Raw genomic sequence first — 15,516 nt, 5'->3', positions numbered from 1 at the left:
TCAGCATCTTAGCTGTGGAGGGCAGTGTCACTGGCCCTCATATGTGGGATCCGAACCGGGGCCCTCTGGCGTCCCAAGCCAGGTCTTAACCATCGCGCCACTCGGCCGGCCCTACTGAAATTAATCTTATCTACCTTACAAGATTTTTTTCATGTCAGTAACTTAAAATCCTATTGGATGATCTCTAAATCAGACCAAATTCTTCTAAAGCATATATATAGTGAGATTCCTGAATTTCTAAAATTTGAGTCTTTATAAAGTTTTTATGTTAGTCTTTTTGTCTAGATGTTACACTGTCATTCACTTCAACTCTGGGCTTGTTTTAATATACAGATCAAATGCTAAACTGAGCAGTCCATAGACATAGTGTCTTGGCTTGCTGCCAGTTTGTACTGCCTTCTACCTGCCCCCCACTTGTCTGTTGGGGCCTGACTCATTTCTTAGATATTGCTGCTGCTACTCTGCTGGAGCAGGGTCTTCCCTCTTCTACTTTCTGTAGACTCAGGATAATTGCTAGAAAATGGGGGAAAATTTAGTCCAAAACTGACATCATAGACTGTATAAGGGTATTTTGGAGGCATACTGTCAGAGTTCATGGAGGTGCAACTTATAAATGCTGTACAGTAGCAGTTACTGTAAGTTTTCATTAATAAAGTCATGCTATGGGTACCTAGGTGTGATTGTGTTTCTTAAAATATTAAAGATTATATAATCTTCCACCTTAGTTTTGAGGTGTGTATAAATATTCACTTCATAATTTTTTAAGTACATTGTTATACTTTTATGTTCAGCTTTAAATCATAAAGACAATTTTGCCTTATTACATATGTATGTATATATATTTATGTATATAGTAAGTAGCTAGATACATCAGAACACTATAGACCCCTGGGGCTGCTTGGGTTATTTCAGTAAATCTAGGCCTCAGTTTATTAATGAAGAGACAAAAAATGCTCTGAGAAATTGGAGATGAAAATCTTCTGAGGCTTAGAGAAAAAAATCAAGACTGCAAATGATAGACGTCATGTTGGTTGTCATTTCTTTTCTGTTGATGGTGTCCTGTGCTAGGCAGGAGTCCAGAACTCAGAAGGAAAAAGTGACATAGGTACAAGAGGCTTAATGTCTCCCATCTAGGAGCTTCATCACCAAAGATCGGTTTACCTACAGGGCACTTTTTCACTCCTCTACCAAATAATGTGTGTAAATTTGAAAGTAACTTAAGCCAATATTTTAAATAATTGGGCTATGACTGATTTCCTCCTACTCTACTTTGCACAGGGAGTTTCAAAACGGGAGAAAGGATTTAAAATGGGATAATCAACTTCAACACTTTTCTCTACTTTGGATTCTTATAGTAAAGTTTCATTATTTGGCTTGAAATATTATAAACAGTGTTGGACACTTAATCTTTGGAAGAGAAAAATCTATCCTTGTTATCCACAGCTCTGTCCTTCGCATTAGGACTAACAAGTGTATTTTAAGTGGAAAAACCTTATAGTCACTATACAGACAACTACATACATACATCAGTTCCTTCAGAGAAATTCCTGTTTGTTTCAGTTTGCCCTCAATAGGCAGGGAGTCAATGTTTGAAATACAATAAGAAACTGCTAGATATAGTTTGTTGGCACGGTTTATTCAGACTACCCTCTTTTTATTTTCACATAGTGAGTTTTTAAGTTGTTGGTTATTTTTAATCTGACTCTTTGTTTCATCTTAGTGTTGCAGTGGTCAGTGTGATAAATCAAAAGACAGTTCCAATACCTTGCTGCTTTTATGGTTTAAAAGTAAGATTGTAACATTCAATTGTTGAATCATATCAGCTCCCTTAGTCATGCCTCACCTTTTTCTTTTCTATTTTAAAATAAAGGCAGCTGCACTTTTCATTGTACTTTCCCATTTGCCTTTTTTCTTTTAATTGTTACAGAACTGTAGAAATGATGGAGGCAGAATTCTGCTAACCTAGCAAACTCTGTTTTCTAGTCTCATCGCTCAATGTCCAGAATGTCGTAGAATCTTAAATTTTGGTGCCACATTTAATTAGCACGAGATACTCTTTTATGGTGCAATTTTAATACTCGGTTCATATCTTCCAGTTCCTTAAAATATTAATCATTTACTGTACAGTACATCTATCTCCTGCTCTGAGAAACAAATTGTATGTATTCGGAGTCATATTTTGTTTAAATTCCAAAGTTAAATAGTGGCAGTTACACAATTCAGCATGAAAACTAATGATTTATGTGGCTATTGTAAGTGAATGTTTTATCTTGCATTGGTTTAATGATAATACTTGAATTATTTCTTTACCAGCCTCAGCCAAGTATTTTCTACTTCCATGAAGTTCATAAATTAGTACCAATTTGATACCTAAATTTAAAAGGTTAAATGTATCATGTCTATTTTTAAATGTACAGGACACTGAAGCTTTGTGGAAACTGGTATTGAGTAGAAGATTCATTTATTTAACCTTGAAGTTACTTGAAGTTAAAATTTCACTTTAATAACTAATTCACATACTTTTTTTTAAGTCAGTTATTTTAAACTTAGTTCATTTCTTTGAGACCTGCCATAAACTGTTGTGTTTTTACTTGGAGTTGTAGTTAAGAAAATAAAATAACACCCTTGATGCTATTTAGTGTAACATCTCAAAAGGTAGCCTTAGTTTTCATTAGTGCCAAGGTAGCCTTAGTTTTCATTAGTGCCAACCAAAAGCAGACTGATTTGTAAGGTTTTTTTTCAGTTTGGCAAAAACATAGCAAAATAAGGAAAATTAATTTTGTTTCAACCTGTATTCTATAATTTATGATGAAAAATTGCTAATTCCTTCTTCAGTAAGTAAAATTACTGTTTTTAACTCTCTGCCATAATTACAATTTTCTAATTCTTATCTGAAATTTTAATGTTAAGAGCATTTGATGTTTTAATGCACTGATTATTTTTGAGCTTGTAGTAATTGGGTGAGTTAGGTTAGTTAATTAACCTGGAATGATTTGAAAGCTTAAGATTGTCTTGCTGATTTTCTGAGTTTTGTAGAGACTTTAAGAAATTGGAAATATCTATTTTTTTTCTTGCACCAAAAGAGTTACAGTCTGGGAATAATTCTACCATAAATTAAGAATTTATAATTTAACAAACATAATACCTTCGTTAAAGGAAAATAAACCCCAGAAACTAGTAAGTAATAATTACAGAGTGTCAGAGAATGGATAGCAACTGTATACCTCATTTTAAAAATTGGTATAATTTGCTATAAAATTTAGTAGCTTGGAGTCTTGCTTAATTTTATTAGTCAGAGTTACACAGAAAATTCTTTCCAGGTTTGAGAAAAGAAAGGTTAAGGTATTTTCAGGTTTGAGAATTGTCATTAAGATATTCTAGTTATAATTGCTGATATGATAAGAGAGACATATTCTATTTTTATTATCTAAGACCTGTTTTGGTCAAGCTATTTTATCATTTAATTGAAAAAAATCTGATGGTGGAAGATGGTGAAGAGAAAATTGCAGTTTGTGTTCTTCAGGTGAAAAAATAAATTGAAAAATTATGAGCAAAATAAGAAATGTCATCAGTAATTTATGTATTGTATCTTTTCTATTATTTTTCTTCAATGGAAGATAAAGGAATCAAGCTAAGTATTTGCTGAAATTAATAATTGTTCTTAGTTTTTTTGTTGATCCAAGTCTCATGGATTTGTGCAACTGCCTAGTAATTCAATTAGGATTTAATTCAGGATTTTTTATTCTGTTTCCTCAATGAATGTATAACTGATTTATTCTCCCTTCTTTTTTTTTTTTAAGGAATCTAGGTAAAAATGGCTTATCTAACAGTAGCATTTTATTGGATAAATGTCCGCCTCCAAGACCACCGTCTTCACCATACCCTCCCTTGCCAAAGGACAAGTTGAATCCACCTACACCTAGTATTTATGTGAGTCTGAATTGACTGACTAGAAATAAATCAAACCAGTGTTTGCACCTACTTGTCTTTCATAAGATCTTGCTTTAAATCATTATGGGTGCCCTTCAGGAAACATTAAAACTATTGGCAGCAGCTTAAATGTTTTGGGGGGAAAAAGGTGTGTTCAAAAAGATTTTGTTACAGCATTTAAAACGTGCCTTCTCAGCTATTAACTGTGATTGCTTGAGTGTACTGAGAAATACTTTTATAAAAGTATAACTTTCTTTGAGTAAGCTGGGTTTTAAATCTGCATTCTACTAGTGGTACGGACCTGAACATTCATTGTGTTTCATACATCTACTTAAAAAAGAAGATACTATTTACCTTCAAAAAAAGTGTTTGAGAACATAAAATGTGATAATAGATATGTCATTAAAAAGCTTAATAGATGATTTAAAAGTGCATATTGGTTTTACTTTATAGACATTTAGACATGTGATATAAGAAGTTAAGAGTTCAATCAAAGCAACTCTTTTTTTATGTTTCTCCCAGATAGATCTTCCTACCCCATTTCCTTCCTTTCACCCTCCCACTTCTACCCCAAATGAAAAAATTTTAAAGTTTGTTTTTAGAGATTTGGCCCTGTTTTCGCCCTCTGGAGGCCAAATGTTATATTAGTCCTCCCTCCAACCAGTATTTATTGATCCTTCAGTATATATGGGAAGCACTGGGATAGAACTATGATAAAACTTTTAAACTGAGGTCTGAAGGGGGCAAGTGCAAAATTAAGATTTGTCTTTTATGGGTCATCTTCAGCCTGCTTTCATTTTGCTAATATTTTTCAAAACATTGTGATTTTTCTTTGTTTGTGATTAAAAAACCATATAATCTAAAATTTACCATTTTCACCATTTTTAAGTATGCAGTTCAGTAGTTTTAAGTGTATTCTCATTGTTGCAAAACATTTCTCCAGAACTTTTTCATCTTGTAAATCTGAAATTCTAGACCCATTAAAAAACAACTCCCTTTTCCAGTCTCCCCAGCCACTGGTAATCACCACTTTACTTCCTATGAATTTGATTACCTTAGATACCTCATATAAGTGAAATTATATACAATTTTTTCTTGTGACTGGCTTATTTTCACTTAACATAGTATCCTCAAGTTTTATCCACGTTGTAGCATGTGATTAAGATTTTCTCCCTTAAGGCTTAATAATATGTAAAACATTTTGATTTTGAAGTTTAAATTTTATTTCTCCTACGTATTTTGTTCAAGATATAATGGATAGGAGAAATGTATGTGGTTATATCTAATTACAGTTAGGATCAAAAGACATAGTGATAAAATGCTGTGAAGTATAAAATTGAAATAACACATGGGATGTATTATTTATTTAAATTGAAATATATGAATTTGGCATGATATTTAAATAAAATGTCTGTTTTACAGAGATCTAACCATGTGTTTTAATTTTACAGCTGGAAAATAAACGTGATGCTTTCTTTCCTCCATTACATCAATTTTGTACAAATCCAAACAACCCTGTTACAGTAATACGTGGCCTTGCTGGAGCTCTTAAGTTAGGTAAGCTTTAATACAAAAAAGGAAAAGTTTGTATATTTCCTTTGCAGTCTGTGTATGTTTGAAGTATGGGCAGAAACTTATTTATATTTTTTCAGTTTTTTACGTTTTCATTTTAATATTTTCCTGGCTGTAAACCTGTAAGTGTGATGTGTGTGTGTGTGTGTGTGTGTGTGTCTGTCTGTCTGTCTGTCTGTCTGTCTGTCTGTCAGTGTTATTACTTCTTTAATCCGTAATGTGAAGATACGGTGATGATACTGGTTACTGGTGATTTATCAGTGGTTTTTTAATTTAGCTTTTATTTTGGTCAAATTATATGATAATGATTTAGGTTGAATAATAAATTTTTAGTAAAAATGTAGCAAATTTGATGCTACTAATAAGTACTTTGCCCCCTAAGTAGTTCCTGGCACCTGCAGATATTAAATAAGTGAAACTTCAGTCCCTGGCCCCTTGATTCTGCCTCTGTTGGTGGCATGATGGTTTGTAGAGGGACTGGGTGCAGCACCAGAAAACATTTTCCCTTTTCTCTTAAAAAAAAACCAAAAACTTCAAAAATATAATTTCAAGTATAATTTTTATTTACTAACTACGTTTATTTATTTATGAAGACCTGGGACTTTTCTCTACCAAAACTTTGGTGGAAGCTAACAATGAACATATGGTGGAAGTGAGGACACAGCTGTTACAGCCAGCAGATGAAAACTGGGATCCCACTGGAACGAAGAAAATCTGGCATTGTGAAAGTAATCGATCTCATACTACAATTGCTAAATATGCACAGTACCAGGCCTCCTCCTTCCAGGAGTCATTGAGAGTATGTATTTACTTCCTGAAGATTACTTTATTTTGGAGATACTTTATATTATTTTATTTTGAAAAAGTGCGTTACTTTTGTAGGGATCTCATTTTATAGTTACATATTTTATAAGTGCTATCCAGTTTGCTTTTAGTAAAATCTAAGAAAGCCTGTGATAAAATAAATATGATTACTGTCTAGTGAGATGTCTCCCTTATCTCTGGGATATTTTTGTTTAGAGCAGGGTTTCTTAACCGTGGCATTAATTGACACTTGGGGTTGAATGATTCTTAGTTGTGGGGTGTTGTCCTTTGTATTGTAGGATGTTTAATAGCCTCTCCCCACTAATATGCTCTTAGCATACTCCTTATCTCCCACCCCCATTGTGACAATCAAAAATGTCTCCAGACATACTAAATCTGCCCTAGGAGGCAAAATTGCCCCAGACTGAGAAACACTAATATTGGAGGACAAACTAAATCTCAAGTTTGCTTTATGTTTGCACAGTTTCTAGTCTTGTGCCTTTCCATTTTTCTTCTCTACCAGATTAGTATTATCTGATAGATAGCTCCTCCAGGAAGCATTAGTGTTGTTGTTACCAATCTCAGTCTGAAAGAGAAAACTGAGGGAGAGGCATAAGTTATTTCAAAATACATGGAAAATTTAAAAGCAAAACTTTGAAAAATGATCAGTAGTAGTATTCAAAAGACTCATAGGTCTTTCAGCAATGAAGCATTACTAAAAATCCTTTAGGAGTGTAATGAGAACTTTGTGAATTCTCCCACAAAGTGAGCTTAAAACATCTGCAAAAATGAGTTTATTAACTGTATTACTCAAATACTTGTCTGTACATACCTACAGCTGAAACTGAGTATGTGCCTGGAAGTCTTTAATTTGTAATTCACTGGATTTGCTTATATCTGTTTAAAATTCTGCCCTGAGTTCACAATTTTAATCAAGGCAACTTTTGTACCTGTAAATCATGTACTTGTGTTCCTTTCTCACTACCACTCCCTATATCCTACAGAGAAATTCATCTGATAAAAACTGCCCTGCAACCTTCACGAGGTGAAATGAATTCATTGTCCATATAAATCTCTGTAGTTCAAACTTTCAGGGCACTTCAACTGCATGGTAGTGTTATGGTCAGAATAGAATAGATAATGAGTAGGTTTCAGAGATCATCAAAGGAAATTTGGAGGAAGAGTTAAAAGCAAAGATAATAGACAGAGTATTTAAGTGCGAATGGATCCATAACCAAAGAAAGGATGGCTTTTTGTGTTCTTTGGAGGCATGGACCACATTATATGTGGGAAATTTAGCAAATGTTTAGAAACTGTACATTTAAAGGGAAGGAAGCCAAAATGTCACTTTAAGTATTGCTGTCTCAGAAATCGTAGGATAATGTTAAGAGATACCATGTCTGTGATACAAAAATTGTAAATAATACAAAAATTGTAAATTTGCATTGAGAAGTACTTACATTTATCCAGTAGTTAATTTCCTTACTAATATTGTAAAGTTCTAACATTCATGTATAATTCATTGTGGAAAAAAGCCCAGAAAGACTTTCTTCCATTTGTCCCTAATCAAGAATAGAGAACTCCTTACCTTCCACCCCTATACATACATAGCTACATACACATGCATTTATGTAGCTCTGCTAGCTCAGAAATTTTATAATCAAGATTGATACCTCTTAGGCCTCTCAGCTTTCCTTAAATTTTCTCTGCGCTTGAAAAATGGGACAGGAATAAGAATCTGTTTTTCCCCTTATAAAATAATGTTAATAAGGAAGAACTCTTAGGATAACATTGTGGCTGATGGAGGAGGTTGGATACCAATGACTTTTCTTGGGTGTTTTTTTAATGTGGTCTTTGAAGAAATTTTCATTTGAAAGAGGCCTATAAAACTTGATTTCAAAGTATAGATAATACCATCAATCTAGATGTGAACTTTTCGTTTGTATGATGGAAAGGATAGCTGGTTGTAGACTACTGAACTGGAATGCTGTTTGCTTAATCTCTAGGAAGAAAATGAGAAAAGAAGTCACCATAAAGAACTCTCAGATAGTGAATCTACATCTTCAGATAAGTAAGTTATTTTTAATTGTCCACTTAGTATTTCCATTTAAAAGGCATGTTTCTAATATTGTCTCTCTTTTTTAAGTTCTGGGAGGAGGAGGAAAGGACCCTTTAAAACCATAAAATTTGGGACCAACATTGACCTGTCTGATGACAAAAAGTAAGTCTTTGTAGTTGTTTTGTGAACTGATGCAAACAGGTATTCTTTGCAAGATTGAGAATTGTCTACAATTTCCTCTTCTATTTCATGGCTTGTCACTTTTCTAAGCTGATATACAAGTTTTCGCTAAATTATTTTTGCTAGGTTTTGCAATGAAAATATTTTCTTGATTTAAAACCCTTGTATAAATTTTCAAGACCCTGACTATATGCTAACTACATAATCATAACACATTTGATGTTAAATAATATATTTTATGATTAATAATATAACTGTAAAATTGAATTATACAACAGTTATAAAAATTGGAAGTCATTTTTTTTTTTATTTACTTGGTCAGTAATTTTTACACTTTTTTTTTACTAGGAACTTTTCTTTGGAAAAAGTTTAAGTATTCCAGTGTGAAAGTAAAAAATATTTATAGATTTAATTGTTTTACCGATGGGAACACAAGGTTTTTGAAGAAATGGTTAACTTCCACAAATATTTGTAGCAGGGTTTCACTCTTGATCTGTCATTTTATTGCAGGTGGAAGTTGCAGCTACATGAGCTGACTAAACTTCCTGCTTTTGTGCGTGTCGTATCAGCAGGAAACCTTCTAAGCCACGTTGGTCATACCATATTGGGCATGAACACAGTTCAGCTATACATGAAAGTTCCAGGAAGCAGAACACCAGGTAACTTTTATGAGCTAACATATCTAGTATAGTTGAAAAATGGCATTAATCAAAATGTGAAACATACAAAAGGGAACCAGATTCTTTCTTTGCATTTACAGTGAATGAAACTGAAAGGATTATTCTTATTTTAAGGGTTGACTCTTTAACTGGGCTCAGATTATTTAAGTTTTTCCCCTTTGCGATAGCCCTGATACAGTAGCATTTTGATCTGGAAAAAGGGGTCTTTGGAGCACTCCTGAGAAAGTAAGTCCCTGTAACTTAAAAAGACTGTTGAATCCCATCTACTGCAGAGTGATGGGATATAGTTTTTTCTAAACTTTTTTTTTTAGCCACAATAAGAAATATATTTTATATTATGACCTAGTGCACATGTATGTATACAACAACAGTTTCATAGAACAATGCATTTTCTAATCTATTACATTTTACTTCATTTAAAAAAGAAAGTACAGGTTGCAGTTGTCTAACTGGGTTGCAGTGCAGTTTACAAAGTACATGATGTGGACACATTACTGGACTCATCGTGTTATCTAGTCTGGCCTTTACCACTAACTAAGCTTGTCACTTTTGGCAAGTCTCATTCTTTCTCTGAGTCTTTGTCTTCATTTGTAAAATGAATTACATTAGTTTTAGACTTAAAATCCTAACACTAATGTGCCATCTTCTCTGTGGTACCTTAGATTAGCATGAAATTTTATAGGGTGATGTTGAAAATATTTAACAATTAGGAAAGATACTGGTGATAACAAGTTTAGTTGTACCAGTGCCTATGAGCTGCATATCACCCTCAGGTGTTTCTGTTTGCTGTTTAACAAAACCAGACTGCTTCCTTTTTTGTCTCCTGCTTATTGAATAATAGCTTTAGAATTGTTTCAAAATAGGCCTATGCTTGCTTCTGGGTAGCATGTAACATAGGTCAGTGGTTCCCAGTCCTGGCTGCTCATAAGAGTTTTCTTGTAAGCTTTTTAAAAATATATAGTCTATTAATCTCTGGAGATTGGGGTCTAGTCATCAATATTAAAAAAAAAAAAAATTTCCCCAGAGGATTCTAATGCACAGCCAGGATTAGTTTTTCTCCTCAGGCCATCGGAAGCCCAGTTCTGTGATGTTTTATCCACAGTTGGGTAATGTGGAAACAGTTACGGAATAAATAACAGAAGACCTATCTGTTCCCCACTCTGTCCCCACTTTAGACACCCATGTAAATACTGGGCAAGTTATTTAAACTTGCTGGAGTTTTGTTTTTCCCATTTATGTAGTATTGGATTGATTCTATTAAGATTCATTTCAATTGAAAACATCTCTCCAATTTGAATTTTATGCAAATAATATCCTTAAATAAAAAGGAATGCAGTTTTTCATTACAAAAAAGGGGAAAACAAACTTGATAGATTACTTCTTTGTCACTGTGGGTCTATAGACTTGGTTTTTTGTTGGTTTGTATACAAGGCATTAGTTTTTCAGAAATGTCCTGTGGAACCTTAAAGAATTCCCTTAGGGGGTAATAGCACTCTCCAATAGAAATGTAATGCAAGTCATATATATGACTTAAAGTTTTATAGTAGGCACATTAATACGAAATAGGTGAAATTAATTTTAACCCAGTATATCCAAATACAGTAATGCCTTGGTTTACGAGCATAATTCGTTCCAGAAATAAACTACTCGTATTGCAAGACATCGCTCGTTTACCACGTTAAAATGTACTTGGTTTGTGAGCATAATTTTTTCCGGAAGCAAGCTACTCATATTGCAAGACATTGCTCATTTACCAAGTTAAAATGTATTAGGAATGTTTACTCGTCCTGTGGAACACTCGCAAACCACGTTACTCGCAATACAAGGTTTTACTGTATTATCATTTCAACATGTAATCAGTATAAACATTATTGGGATTTTTTGCATTTTTTTTTGTATCAAGTCTTCAAAATCCAGTATTTACTTTACAGTTACCACACATCTCAGTTTATATTAACCACATTTCAAGTGGTTATCAATATTAGACAACTCAGTCTTAGAAGATGTGTTGTATAGTTGACCCTTAAACTGTTAGTTCAGTTCAATTTTTTAAAATTTGTTTTGAATACTTTTTAAAGGGGCAAACACTGTTCTGGAGTTACATAGATAAATAAATGTTACCTGCTTTAATGGACTTAATGATCAGTCATGTATGTTCTAAGCTCTAGAGATGCTCTCAGGCTTTACGCTAAAAGATTTATAGTTAGGTGGTAGAGTCCCAGCATCTCTAATTTTAATTAGAGCTAAATTTTATTTAGAGTCCATCCCATGGAGAGTCCCAACTACCTACCTGTGGTAAGAACCAGTTGTAATATTCAGTACCATCTTCACATTATACTGTAATATGTAAAAGACACAGGGTGTGGTGAGAGCAGCTACATTTTTCTTTATGGAGGTAAAATTCACATAAAATTAAAATGTCCAGTTTAGTTGCATTTAGTTATTCACTGTGCTATATAGTCATCACCTCTGTGCAGTTTCAAGGCATTTTCATCTGCCCAAAAGGAAACTCGGTACTCTTTTTTTTTTAAGATTTTTTTTTAATTAGGAAATTGGGGGAGGGGAACATTGTTGGGGAATCAGGGAAGGGGAACAGACAAGTTGCTGTCCTTTTGTTCTTCAGTCTAGTTGTGGAGGATGCCACTTCGCTGGCCCATGTTGTTATTATGATCATTGCCATCTTCCTGGCTAAGGCAGTCAGTCACTGGCCATTGGACGGCAGCTCACAGCAGTTCTCGCCGGCTGCCGGCCGCTCACGCAGGCTGCCAGCCACTCATGGTAGCTCACGATAGCTCACGGCAGCCCACGGCAGCCACGTTGCAGCCTATGCCATCGCTGGCAACTCACGGCAGCCCAGCTCCAGGTCAGGCTATTGTTCACCATCTTAGCTGTAGGGGGCGCAGCAGCACTGGCCCATGAAGGAACCAAACCAGCAGCCCTGCTGCTTAGAGTTCATGGTCCCAAGCCAACTGTTAACCAACTGAGCCACTGGGCCGGCCCCCAACCCTGTACTCTCTAAGCAGTCATTTCCCATTTCCTCCTTCCCTCATGAGGCCCCTGGCAACCACTAAATCAGGTCCTCAAATAAATTTCATTCGATGTCATTTTGTTATAACTCTTGTTTATATCAATTAGCCTATGGTAAAATTGGTTTCATTATATGTCATTTTGCTGCAGTTCTGAGAACCTATCAACGACATGAAGTGAGGGCTTACTGTATTCTGCTTTCTGGCTCTATAGATTTACCTGTTCTGGGTGTTTTCATATAAATGGAATCATATAGTGTGTTGCCTTTTCTGTCTGCTTTGTTCATTTACCATGTTTTTGAGGTTCATCTACATTGTATCAGTGTTTCATTTTTTATGGCCAAATAACATTCCATTGTATGGATATAGGACATTTTGTTGATCCATTAATCAGTTGATGGACATTTGGGTTCCAATTTTCAGCTGTTAAGAATAGTGTTTCTATGAACATTTGTGTACAAATACTGGTTTGAATACCTATTTCCAGTTCTTTTTGTTATATATACCTAGGATTGGAATTACTGGGTCACATGGCATTTGTATGTTTAACTTCCTGAGGAACTGCCAAACTGCTTTCCACAGCAGCTGCACCATTTTACATTCATGCTAGCAATGTACCAAGGCTCCAATTTTTCCACATCCTCACCAACACTGATGATTTTTTGTTTTTATCTTCTAATGGCTGACCCAATGGAAGTAAAATAGTTTTTCAATTGTGGTTTTGATTTTCATGTGCTTGTTGGCCATTTGTATATTTTGTAAAAATGTCTGTTTAAGTCCTTTGTTCATTTTTTAATTCAGTAGTTTGTCCTTTTGTTGTTGAGTAGTAGTAGTTCTTTATGTGTTCTGGATATTAATCTCTAATCACAGATATGATTTGCAAATATTTCCTCCTCTTCTGTAGGTTGTAGTTTTACTTTTTTGATAGTTTCCTTGGATGTACAAAAGTTTTTAATTTTGATGTTCGGTTTATCTGTTTTTTCTTTGGCTGTTGGTGCTTTTGGTGTTAGAGCTAAGAAACCATTGCCAAATCCAAGGTCATAAATATTTATCCCAATATTTTCTTAGGATTTTTATAGTTCTAGCTCTTATATTTAGATCTTTGATCCATTTTAAGTTAATTTTTGTATATGGCGTTAGCTAAGGGTCTAACTTCATTCTTTTTTACATATTATCCAGTTGTCAGTACCATTTGTCAGAAAGGCTGTTCTTTCCTCTATTGGATGGTCTTGGCACCCTTGTTGAAAATCAGTTGACCATCGCTGAATAGGTTTATTCTTGAAATCTTTATTCTATTCCATTGATTTATATCTCTATGCCAATACCACACTAATTTGATTACTGTAACTGAGGTAAGTTTCAAAATTTGGAAGTGTGAGTCTTCCAACTTACATGTTTACCTTTACTGTAGTTCTTTATCTCTTCATAGGACTTTCAGTTACTGTCTAGTGTTTCATTTCAGCCTGAAAAGTTCTATAGCATGTCTTATAGGGCAGATTGACTGCTGACAAACTCCTTCAGCTTTTGTTTATCTGGGAATGTCTTAGTTACTCCTTTTTCAAGATTAGTTTTGCCAGATATAGAATTCTTGATTAATTTTTTTTTCTTTCAGCAATTTAAATGTGTTATCCTATTGCCTTCTGGCCTCCATGGTTTCTAATATAAAATCAGCTATTACCACTGACGATCCCTTGTATATGGCAAATCACTTCTTTCCTGCTTTCAAGGTTCTCTTTGTCTTTCTACAGTTAGATTGTAATGTGCCTGGGTGTGTATCTCTTTCAGTTTTTTTCTGAGTTCTTGCAGCTTCTTGAATATGTAGATTCATTTATTTTGTCAAATCTGGAAAGTTTTCAACCATCGTTTCTTCAAATTCTTTTACTGCCCTTTTCTTTGTTTGGGAATCCCATAGTGCTTATGTTAGTATTTTGATGGTATCCCCACAGGTCTCTTAGGATCTGTTAATTTTTCTTCTTTCCGTTTTCTTCTCAGATTGGATAGTTTCATTTGACTTATCTACAACTTTGCTAAATTTAGCCTGCTTAAATCTGCTATTGAGACCCACTAGTGATTTTTTTTTATTTCAGTTGTACTTTTCAGCTTCAAAATTTTATTTCTGTGTTATAATTTCTGTCTCTTTATCGATGATCTGTTTATTAATTTCTCCCTTCCTCCCGTCCCCTTTCTCTCTCACCCTTTCTTCCTTCGCCTCATAATTTTTTGTTGGAAACTCGCTTTTTGAGGTGTTTTTTTGGTTTTTTTTTAAGATTTTTATTGGGGAAGAGGAACATTGTGTTTTTCCAGGACCCATCAGCTCCAAGTCCTGTCGCTGCTTTCAATCTAGTTGTGGGGGTGCGCAGCCTACCATCCCATGCAGGAGTCGAACTGGCAACTTTGTTGTTAAGAGTATGCGCTCTCACCAGCTGAGCCATCCAGCCACCCATTGGCAGCTCAGCTTGGGCACAGCTCACTGGCCCATGTGGGAATTGAACCGGCAACCCTGTTGCTCAGAGCTCACTCTCAACCAACTGCACCACCCGGCCGGCCGGAGTATTTTTTTTTAATGGGTGTATTCTCTGTCAGATGTGATCCCTGAAGTCTCTGTTCCTTTAGTGTAGTGCTCTGCTAGTGTTTTGACATTTTGAATATTATAATGTAGCAATTACAGAAATCAGATTCTCCTCTCTCTGTATGGTATGTTGTTGTGTATTGTGGGCTACAGTTGTCTATTTGTTTAGTGATTTTTCTACACTACTTGTGCAAAAACTGTATTCCTTTTCATGTGTGGTCACTCAAGTCTCCTTTCCATTATCTGAGCATTTAGCCAGTGATCTGATAGGGATTTCCTTAAATGCCTGGTGCCAAAAAAAAAGAAAGAATGAAAAGTGGGGAAAAGAACAGAAAGAAAAGGGGGCAAAAATGGAGCATTCTCCAGGTCTTTGCAGATTGCGTCTTTGTTGAGTCACTCCTACACTTAGTCATGCCATTTACAACTCTACTTTTGGCCTTTACCTCCTTGGTGCTGAGCCTGAAGATCAACAAAAGGTTAACATGTTAAGCACTTTTGTCTTCATTTCCGTTTAGCCCACGATATCCGATTTCACCGATATGCTTTCTCTTCAGTCAGTTGTCTGTGGTTCCTGTGTTCCAGTGCAGTTTAAAAAATTTTTCTTTACCCGTAACAGTGACAATGTCAGTAGAAGAAACATGTGAAAGCGATTTAAGTGAAATTACTTTCCTAATAGAAGAATATAATTTTTTTTTT

At 34.7% G+C, this 15,516-nt stretch overlaps 1 protein-coding gene across 6 annotated transcripts in view; it reads left to right on the top strand.

Annotated features, from left to right (window-relative positions):
- Positions 1–15,516, top strand: part of KDM6A (lysine demethylase 6A) — a 198,554-nt gene that overhangs the window by 157,815 nt on the left and 25,223 nt on the right. For all 6 annotated transcript variants that reach the window (XM_019649665.1, XM_019649675.1, XM_019649645.1 and 3 more), the window contains 6 exons: positions 3,801–3,930; positions 5,382–5,487; positions 6,096–6,301; positions 8,313–8,377; positions 8,453–8,527; positions 9,056–9,204. In XM_019649665.1, coding sequence (XP_019505210.1) covers positions 3,801–3,930; positions 5,382–5,487; positions 6,096–6,301; positions 8,313–8,377; positions 8,453–8,527; positions 9,056–9,204 — 731 coding nt within the window. The remainder of the gene's footprint in view (positions 1–3,800; positions 3,931–5,381; positions 5,488–6,095; positions 6,302–8,312; positions 8,378–8,452; positions 8,528–9,055; positions 9,205–15,516) is intronic.

The sequence above is a fragment of the Hipposideros armiger genome, unplaced genomic scaffold (assembly GCF_001890085.2).
Source record: "Hipposideros armiger isolate ML-2016 unplaced genomic scaffold, ASM189008v1 scaffold_7, whole genome shotgun sequence".
NCBI classification, from domain to species: Eukaryota; Metazoa; Chordata; class Mammalia; order Chiroptera; family Hipposideridae; genus Hipposideros; species Hipposideros armiger.
The sequence above is the reverse complement of the archived record's forward strand: the minus strand, read 5'-3'. Positions and strand labels throughout refer to the sequence as shown.